General features: G+C 41.5%; 1 protein-coding gene across 2 annotated transcripts; it reads right to left on the bottom strand.

The window, feature by feature from the left end:
- Positions 1-595: 595 nt before the first annotated feature.
- hs3st1 (heparan sulfate (glucosamine) 3-O-sulfotransferase 1) lies at positions 596-3,433 on the bottom strand. 2 transcript variants are annotated; one of them, XM_054792190.1, is made up of 2 exons: positions 3,240-3,433; positions 596-2,363 (listed from the first exon to the last, which is right to left on the bottom strand). In XM_054792190.1, exon 2 carries the CDS (start codon positions 2,244-2,246, stop codon positions 1,335-1,337), a length of 912 nt encoding a protein of 303 aa, XP_054648165.1. In that variant the 5' UTR covers positions 2,247-2,363; positions 3,240-3,433; the 3' UTR covers positions 596-1,334. The 2 variants fall into 2 exon arrangements, with proteins under 2 accessions (XP_054648165.1, XP_054648166.1); XM_054792191.1 differs by having other exon boundaries at positions 596-2,339.
- Positions 3,434-10,661: the final 7,228 nt, after the last annotated feature.

The following is a 10,661-nucleotide window of genomic DNA, read 5'->3' as shown; positions in this document are numbered from 1 at the left end:
AGCTCTTTTGGAAGCCATAAACATTACTTTCCAAAACTCTGCTCAGATTTTTAGGAAATAAAGACGAAAATTATTCAAAAGATTGGCTATCAAAACACGGCGTCAGAGGACACCCTTGAGCAGAAGTATGTTTTTTTTTATACATATAATCATGCGAGTTTGACTTACCGGTCCATCATCACCGAGTTTTTGTTGACATATTTTCCCACCTGTACTTGCTTATGCATGAAATCCAAGGTGGTTGGGGTCACCAAATAACCTGTTGGTGTTTTAAATTCATACGGCGGGCCTTGTAAATGATCACAGTGTGCGTTCCATAAATAAAAATCTATCTGGTATTGTGGATGAATACAAACAAGATGTGTCGCCCTTTATGGAGCAAAGAACCATATTTGCTAAGGTAAACTTCAACCATCAAAGAAAGGTCATGAGAAATAGACAATAATGTTACACTTTGATATCACTGATGAGGAGAAGGATTTTAAAAGGTATGAACAAGTTCTTGTATTTAAATATGTGGATATTTTCCAAATAATTCAAAAACAAAACAAACATGAAAATAATATATATCTTTAATATAGTATTAATTCTTCACTTTAGAAATAAATCTATTTACAGACAGGAGAATCTAGTACACTATAAATGTCTCCAAATGGACTTTTTTTGTGCATAAAAATGACAAATCTTGCATTCCACAAACACAGCAAATATTCTGGAAATATATTTTGATGAATTCAGTGTTTTTTCGTGAAATTATGAAAAAAATATTCCGCAAATAAGACTTCAGTAATGGGGTGTAAAAATAAATTAAAAAAATAATAGTAATAGTCAATATTATTATTATTATTATTATTATTATTGGGAAGTTGGCAAAAATTGCAATATAACAACTTGTGTTGCCTTGAAAAGCTTTGTTACATTTTTTTCCACACCTGTTTTTTTTTCTGACAACCTTAAAAAATGTATATTTTCCACTAAATTTTGCCTATTTTTTTGTATGAAATTGTACAAAATGATCTCCATTATAGGCTCTTACAGCACACTGCCTTAATCTGTGCACACGATTAATTAGAGCGGGATTAAAAGGAATAAAAAGACACACTTATTAAAGGTTCGTATGTGGCTTCTCTCCAGAAAGTGAAAACGTAGCAGCCGCTGAATGTCCTTGAGGTACATTTAATTAAGTTGAAGATGCGCTTGATAACATGGCGACATGGATGTGACTGCCTGTGTCGCTAGGGGCCGTGTTTTTGACCAGTGAGTAGAAAAAAAGTGACGACTTGGTATAAAAAATAGACTTAGTATTGTGTTCATGTTAGTACAACAGGGAGGCTTCACTTCCAGTTGAACGTTCGGCCCACCAGCTCAAAGAACTTCCTGTTGGGTTCCTGGAAGAAGTGGTAGAGTTTCTGCAGGATGGCGGGGGCCACGTGAGGGTGGGCCCTGCCCTTGGAGTCGTGCAAGCAGCGCTCCCGCCCGTGCTCCCTCAAACAGTAGAATCCCTTGGTCTTGTTGAAGTAGAAGTTGGAGGCGCTGATCTGCGACTCCAGCCTCAGGAAGCGCTCCACCTTCTTCATCTCGGGCAAGGGGTCCCGGATGAGGCGGTCGCCGTCCACCACGTGGATGCTCTCTAGCGGGAAGTAGCGCAGCCAGTTCTGCATGTGCAGGTAGTACAGGCTGCGGTTGAGCGCCTTGTAGCCCAGGTTGACCTCGCCGTCCTTCACCAGCACCGCCTCAATGGGCTGGTAGCGCTTGTGCTTCTGGAGGCGGTTGTAGAAGACCTGCGTGTAGTCCGACAGCACCCGCTCCGTGGGGTCCCTGAGGATGAGCAGCAGCTTGGCGCCCGGGTCCATCTGGTGGATGCGCTCGGGGACTTTGGCGGAGGTGAAGTAGGCGGGCGTCTTCTCCACCGTCAGCTGGCCGGGGAAGGCGAAGGGCATCTGGCTGCGGTACCAAGACAAGCCCTTCTGGAAGTGGTTCTCCCAGTCGAAGAAGTGCACCTCGTTCTGGGCCGCCGCCACCCCGCTGTGCAGGCTCAGCATCTCAATGAGCGCCCGCGTGCCGCCTTTCCTCACGCCAATGATGATGATCCGCGGGAGCTGCTGCACCGTCCCGTTTGAGTGGGCGGCGGTTATGTTGTCCGCCTGTGGCGACAAAGTGGGCGGCTGCCACTCCAGGGCCCCTGAGGAGGGGACGGTAGGGGACTGCATAGCGAAGAGCAGCACCCCGAGGAGCAGGGCCGCCATGATGGAGGTCCTGACCCTGGAGGATTTCAGCCTGGCGTGAGGGACAAGACTGGAGCCCACATTGAAAGAGCAGCTGGATGGAGACAATGGAAGCTGTGACGAACCAAAAAAAAGTCTCTGCAAGGGAGACAAAATACCAAATGTGACCTCGTTAGTCAAGAAAACAACATAACCCACCAACATGAGAACATCTCAGCGCAAAATGTTAGGCTCGGTCAACTTTCCAGTCAAGTTTCTCCAGTGCTTAATCCTTCATTGGCAAACGCTGTCATTTAACTGTAAACGCTTTACAAGTCAAAGTTCACAGGAAGGTTTTAGCATGCATGAGGTCAACTTTACAGTCAATTCATCCAATAAATAGGAAACCTTTACAGATACAGCAGGGTTGCCCAACATCCAGTGCCCAATGCCCAAAATGCAACAAGATAATAACAGCATTACATTTATTTCTACCTGTCAAGATCTCAATACTACAGTACTATATACTGTATATGTTTTAATTATATAAATGTATAAAGAAGTACAATTACTTGACATTATGCAACAAAATAAATGTAATTTGAAAAAGTCTAATCATAAATATGTTTACATTTATGTCTAGCTATGAAGATATTAAAAAACAAACGTATAAGAAGGTACAATACTTGACATAATGCAACAAAATAGTTTTTTAAAAACATAATTAGAAAAAGTCTAATCAAGTCTAATCTGTATTATAAGGATTTTACATACTTATACATATTATAAAGAAGTAAAATTACTAATTGCTAGTCTAACCATGAATATGTTTACACTTATATCTAACATTATAGGTAAACAATATCAATAAAAGTGTAGCGAAGTACAATAAGTTATGAATGTTTTCCACTTCTTTTAACAAGAAGCCTGCAATCTGCTACATGATAGAACAATAAGAGCTCCATGCAGAGTAATACTGAACTAAACATCATATGCTGCATGCATTTACATCAAAGCAACAAGAAATAATCCCACCTTTTTTTGTACTTGGTCTACAATAGTCCACACGACCTGCTCTTCATGTGGAGCATCCTCAGATCCTCTCTTCCAAAAAGCTCCACTTATTTCTGTGGATGTTCACAACGAGCACAGCGGGGGAGAGAGGGAGGCAACATTAACCAGGAGACAGAAGGAGCTTCCTCCTCCTCCTCTGAGCAGCGAGTGTCTGGTTCTCCTCCTGGGGTTCTTTACGGAGCTTTTTTTTTTCTTCTTCTTGTACGCCTACATGGTGGCCACGCCCCCTCCTGACTCACCATGACGTCACGTTGTGGTATGTGACTGGAGAACACTGCTGGCATGTGGAGCACGCAGCAGGAACATGCGAGCTTGGATATTATTGACATGTTTAATTGATACTCTATTTAAATATGAATAGAATTCACTGTATCATCAAAAAAAAAGGTCAGAAGTATTTCTTCTGTTTCTGCTGTGTTTGCCTCAGAGTGGGTGAGAGACACTCTGCAAAATTATAAAAATAATGTATTAAAATAAATGTAAAAATTGATTATACATTCTATAATTTAAGAAATTATTTTATTTATTTATTCCGTTTATTCATTTACTCCAGGGAGGTTTTTTATTGGCTCACGGGACATTGCAGAAATACAATTAAAACAAAAAAAGAGCTTGATTACAAAAATCAAAAAAAAAAATATATATAAAAAATAAATAAATATATGACAATATCAAAGTGGTATCAGTAAAAACTAGGGATGCTCCCTGATCAGGGTTTTATGCTGCCGATACTGACACCAATCACATAGATTAAGTGTACATTTTTGAATAAAATAATTTTTTTTTAACCCAAACAAACCCAATATGCTTGTTTTACTAGAGGGGGGGGGGGGGGGACTAGGACAATCAGACGCCTTCTTTAAGGAGAATTTTGATTCAAGAGCACACAAGCCTCCATTCCTCCACCGTCCAGTCTGACGAATCCAACCACTTTTCGAGCTATCGGCCCCGAACCTGCGACTGCCACGCCGCCGCCCGACCGATCATCACATCGCAAGCTTCAAAAACACACCATACCCTGCCCCCCAAATGCCAAACCAAACTAAAGGTTTTTAACGCGCCACACCCCGTCGAGACATTTTTCATGCACGGTGCAAAACTTCTATCACTCTCACAACGACAGGTAAGTCTCACACAGCAGACATGTTTGGTTGTGGCTTTGTGAAGGGAAAGTGGGCGGGAGATGGTCGCTATAGGCTGGATGCTGCAGTGGGGGGTGGAGCTGATTGACGGCGCATATGCCGATACCGTGCTTTTTCATGGACATTGGCCGATACTGATCAGTGGCTGATCGATCGGAGCACGCCTAGCAAATAGATAAATTCATTACAAGCGATACGTTAAAAAAATAAAATAAATTAAAATAAGTCAGTACATAAATTAATACAGCGTTGTGAATTTTAGGCAATTATTTCATGCATTAATTTATTCATTTACATCTCTTTCTCTCACAGTGTGGATAACAGAACTATAAAAATCTATTTGAAAATAAATAAAAACACAAATTTTGGAAGAAATTAAATAACATCCATCCATCCATTTTCTATGCCGCTTCTCCTGTTTAGGGTAGCGGGGGTATGCTGGAGCCTATCCCAGCTGACTTTGGGCGAGAGGCGGGGTACACCCTGGACTGGTCGCCATCCAATCACAGGGCACATATAGACAAACAACCATTCACACTCACATTCATACCTATGGACAATTTAGAGTCTCCAATTAACCTAACATGCAAGTTTTTGGAATGTGGAAGGAAAACGGAGTACCCGGAGAAAACCCACGCACACACGGGGAGAACACATAAATGCCTCAGGAGAGAATTGAACTCAGGTCTTCTCGATCTCCAGACGGTGACTGTGTGGCCAACGTGCTAACCACTAGACCACCGTGTGGCATTAAATAGTAAACAATAATGGTTAATATGAGTTTCCACTTGCCAGTGTTTCCCATACATTAATTTACTTGTGGCAGCCCGCTACTAAATTTGGATCGCCACAGAGTCATTTGGTGTTTTTTTTGTTTTGTTTTTTTTGGCACTACCTGTTTGCCCTTGTTCATGAACACATTATAATAGGACTGACTGTGTAGCTTGTCGTTGCAACTCCATACAGCAGACGGCATCGTAACGCTGCTTCTTAACACACCTCATACGCACGTGGAAGAAAAGAATAAGACGACGTAGCAAGAGGGAATTCAGAGCTGCCAGTTTAGCGACTCAAAAAAAGCAACTAGTGCCGAATGTAGCAACTTTTTCTGATCTTATCGGGCACTTTTAGGGACTCATATCACTGTTTGGGTCCTGCTGTGCTAAAGGTTGTTAAAAGGTGTTTAAGGATACACTATAATACAGTAGTCCCCAATTGACCCACAGACCGGCATGTATTCCCACAAATCTCCCGCGGACCGGGGGTGGGGGCGCGGTGGGTGGTGGGGTGGGGGGTGCGGGGTGGGGGTGGGGGGGGGGTGCGTGGGTTTCGTACATTATAGCGATCTCATTTATCTTATTTATTATGTGTAAAACTAAGACATGAACAACATCAAATTAAAAGCACAAAATTAATGCCGACCCACCATCCACCAGTTCAGAGAGATGATTACATCGCTGTTTGACGTGTGTGGTAAAAGGCAGTGTGCTAGCATGAATTAACTTGAGACAAATGTGCACATTAGCACTCAATAAGTCATCAAAACGTACCTTTATGCATGCGCACATAGTATCAGCATTTGACACCAAATATGAGGTGAAAGAAAAATGGTAAAAATACAGTAGTAGTCTATCTGTGTTAGCACACGCACAATGGACATGCGTCACGTGAGATGGATGTAACAAAGAGAATCCGGCCACTTTTCAAAATAAAACATAAAAAAAAAAATCAAAATTATTTTTTCTTCCTGTGCGGCCCGGTACCAAATGACCCACGGCCGGTACCTGGCCGCGGCCCGGGGGTTGGGAATCACTGCTATAATACGTACAAGCAGGAGGGCTTTGCAAGAAGGAATATAAATGCATGGGAGGTGGAATATGGATGCTCACGATACACACACACACACACACACACACAGGACAATCATCTATGTTCAATCTGCTTAGTCCAGTGCTTCTCAAATAGTGGGGTGGGGCCCCCCCTGGAGGGGCGTGGTGAACTGCCAGGGGGGAACGTGAGAGGCAGGGAGGACTTTCAGTGTTAGTGCAGACCTGCCAACATGTATGAATTTGTTGTAGTCAGCATGCAATTTGACTCTTGAACACGCTTGTATGCTTCACTGCTCTCCGTTTTGTTGCATTTCGCTGGTTTCTGTTTTGAGTTCAGTCTGTGCAGTACAGATAAATAAATAGATATTATCCGTTTCTCAATTGTATTTCAAATCGGGGGGAAGCAAAAATATTTGTCCCCAGTGGGGGCTTGACAGAAAATAACTGAGAACCGCTGGCTTAGTGGGAGGAGACATTGCAAAAGGTGCGCTTGTGTATTGCCTATTGAAACTGACAGAGGCCGGTTCTTGAGGTACGCCTGCAGCTGTCGGAGTCATGGTGCTGCATTGTGTGTACAGTAAAATCCCACTTTCAAGAAGCCTCAGAGCACATTAACATAATAATAGCGCAGCTAAAGAGCACAAATACCCTCAGTCGCTCACATCGGCCTGTGTAGCATTTTCTCTTGTGTGCTTGTAGCATCTGCTGCTGCTTCCTCTTCTCATCAAATTGTTCCCCCGAAGAAGAAGTTAAGTCTTTTTACTGCATGCGTGACAAAAGCATTTCAAACCAGTTGAACAGGCTCCTCATGGGCGCTCAGCATGTTGTCCGTAAACAACGTTTCTAGATATGACAAGTTTTGCATGGCAGCTACAAAGATCTTCCTGTACTGTATGACAGGACGTCGCTTTCTTAGGACCGGCTGCAAAAACGTAAAAGCAAAAGATCCTTCCTGTTTTTTCCCCCAGTTAGGTCTCCTCCTTTTATCAATTTCGTTAAAAGTTACATCTTTTTGGATGGTGGCCGTTAGAAGTGTGCAGACTACAGAGTGACCTTTGTGTTCTTTCTTGTATTTGCTGAAGTGTGCAACCCTGCAGCAACACAGTAGTGTATTTTCTGCTCAGCGACACACTACAAGAGTGCACATACTGTATTTGGCTGAAGTGAAGGCGATGTTGCTGCATTGTTGAGCATCTCATCACCCACTCAGGACCTGAAAGTGTATTAGTTTGTTCTCTTTTTGCATCGACCGTGTTATAACGTGATAAATTAGTTAGTACTCATGCAGGAAAAATGCAAGATTGTGTGATTATATTCGATATTAGATTGATGTTGATTGTTGTATTGTCTACACAGGGTTTCAAGAGTGCGTTTATATGTCCCCATATTATGCAGAATTGATGTTTTAATGATGTTGTAACAGTAATGTGTGTCCCTGAAGCCTGTTTATGAGCAACAAATGTGAGAAAAATCTTTCACCTTCCCTCACTGGTTTGTTTCACTTTTGAGAGGAGAGGCGTTCAAATGCTCACTTTTGAGTTTGCGGCTTTGCATAACGTCATGACGTCCTAAAGGACACGACACTGCCTCTCACTCGCCCCTACCTAGATGGGGGGTGTACACACCCACCACTTCTCAAAAAACAGCTTTGTAAAAAAAAAAGAAGCAGGCTTCACTACACATTTTAAAATAATTTCCAGAGTTCTGCCAATTATCTGTCACTTAGCTACAAATGTGTGGGAGCGGAAAGTTAGATCAGCAAATAGGCTAACCTAGCATGATGTTGCTGTTAAAATGTACACGTAATGTTAGCACTGTAGCTCACATGCTGTAGCTATGCTCGTGTTGCTAACATTTCTATCCTCGTCGATTGTATCCTCGTTGTCCCACTCGTCGATGTTCCGAAAAGTTACTAAAATCACTTTTAAAACAGTCTAAATTCCAAAATGAGAGATTTTGAACAACACACTTCCAATTCATTAGTGTATTCTTGCATATTCACAATTTAACATTCGCAACCCCGCAAATTTGCGAATCTTTGATCAAAACATGATTTTTTTGTGGAAACTTGCCATTCTATGCTTATTAGTACAAAACTCACTTCATTTGACATAAGTTGGTAACGCTTGAGTAATTAGAGGCAAACTTCAACTTGTTTGAGGAGGTGGGAAGTCCACGTGCACACTTCCAACATTAACTTACTAAGCATGCCTTGCGGGTTCTAAATTAGTGTAACATTGTATTGTTTTGCTTGCATAATAGTGTGTACACATTTATTTTGATACCCGCATAGTCCAGGCTTGATTCGAGTGTCAAAAACGGGTGTCTCAATTACTTGCCTTTTTTTGCCATTTGAAGGTGGTCACATAACGTAACCCCTTTCGGACCTCTGAAAGTCATTCAAAATGGGTAAAAAGTAGGGGTGTATAGCATATTTTATGCTATTTTTCTCATTGAATTTATTACTAGAGTGGCTTCACGCGGAACTAAAGTCCTGGGCAAGTTTCCGCACGGACGCCTCTGAGTGTCGGACACTACTGACTGACGGGGGAGCAACGCTAGTAGCTCGCAGCGTGACAAATGGCATCATGGCAAATGCAAGCGGGAAGCCTGAGCTTTGGCTTCCCTGTTAAAATTAGGGATGGACAAAGGCAAGTAGATAAATCCAGTTGTGTGTCGACATTGTTCCACGGATATGGGGTATGCTGCAGGAAACACACCTAACATGTTAGCGCACTTAAGGCGGCACCATCCGGCAGTAAATGTTACATCTACAAGAAAGAAAACTAGCTTAGTGCAAACACCAATAACTTCAGCATATAAACAACCTCTAGCAACTCTGACCGGGCCAAAGCAGTAACACTTGGTATTGGAGTTTTTATAGCACATAATGTAGTACATATATGCACAGTATATATATAAATATATATATATATATATATATATACACACACACATGAGTTGTCTGCAATTTGAATTACTGTTGGATGAGAAGGACAAAAGGATGTAAGATGATAGCCTCCAGCAGCTCCAACTTTGACCGTTTGACCGACAAACATGCTTCCAAACATGCATGACGTTGATGACACGACTGCGTCAACATTTTGCAGGACGAACAATTGCATCATCTCCATTGTGCCGGGGTATGCTGGTGGCTGTCACACAGTCATGGGAATGCACGAGAGAGTCTTCCTAACAAGTCGTGACAAGGCTTTCTCCTGAGGTGGATGTACGCTGGCGGCAGCAGACGCTTCTCTGCTGGATTAAAGTGCATCAAGCAGCGTGTTTTTTTTTAATTTTTTATTTTTTTACATTATTTAAACACATAAAACATATTCTTTGATATTGACAACTAAACAAATAGATGGTGAATAGTGTTACAGTCAATAAGCATCCGTTTGTTGACATTCTGTAAGTGTAAACATTCATTAGCACTCAGGAGCTGAACGCTGCTCTTCCTGTGGGCTCAGCACAGCCACAAGGGGATTACTATTTATAACTACTTTTTTTTTTTTTAAAAGGTAAGCGGCATGTGTATACAGATAATTACTGCAGAGGTGCAAATCCTTGGAAATGGATGTCAAGTACCTAATGCAAAAACACTGGTCAAAGAACCTCTGTATGCCAGGCGCACTCTGCTGTTTTTAAAAAGGACCTACTGCAAAAACACAACTCAAAATCCTGCTACTTTTAAGAACCTACTGCCAAATCGCTTACTTTTGGCCTCCACTATGTTTAAAAGGACCATCTGCAAAAAGACAAGTCAAAGATAATCTACATGACAAACCCTCTGGGATCCCCAAGGACTTTTTTTGTCCTTGCAGGTACGTTTTTGCTTTTTTTTTTTTTTTTTTGCTCGTAACTTTGGTTGTGTTAGTCCATTTGGCATGATTTTTCCTAAGATGTTTTTTTTTTAATGAAAAAAAAAATCCTAAAATTCAAATTTAAAATTTGTTTCTAGGTCAACCAGACGCCCAGTCCAAAATCCCCACCCTTTCGGGTACTTCAGACAAAAAGGTCTGCCCCCAAAAAATGCTCTAAAAACATAACAGATTTCTATTTTTGCTTAGATCTCTCAATCAACTTGAGTTCTAATAAAAAAATACCAAACACGTAAATATTTGTATTATTTGACCCCAATTACTGTATGTCACCGTCCAAACAAAATGAGTTATTTTCCCATATAATAAATGTAAGGGGGCTCTATGTCAAAGCTTAATTATACATAAGATTAGTAGTAAAATTGATTTTGACGATTTATTTTTTTTGCAGGGTCAGATTCCAAATCCCCCCCCCCCTTTTTGTGCATGCATAGCAGAGTCTGCAGAAGTCTACACTAGCCTAGAGTTGTCGGTAGTTGCTTTTTTGAAAAAGAGTATCTATAGTTCTCTGATAACTGGCTAAATATGGTA

The sequence above is a fragment of the Dunckerocampus dactyliophorus genome, chromosome 11 (genome assembly GCF_027744805.1).
Source record: "Dunckerocampus dactyliophorus isolate RoL2022-P2 chromosome 11, RoL_Ddac_1.1, whole genome shotgun sequence".
In the NCBI taxonomy this organism is placed as follows: Eukaryota; Metazoa; Chordata; class Actinopteri; order Syngnathiformes; family Syngnathidae; genus Dunckerocampus; species Dunckerocampus dactyliophorus.
The sequence above is the reverse complement of the archived record's forward strand: the minus strand, read 5'-3'. Positions and strand labels throughout refer to the sequence as shown.

Bases quoted from the DNA above. Each gene is read 5' to 3' on its own strand.
- hs3st1 (XM_054792190.1), bottom strand. From the start codon at position 2,246: ATGGCGGCCCTGCTCCTCGGGGTGCTGCTCTTCGCTATGCAGTCCCCT.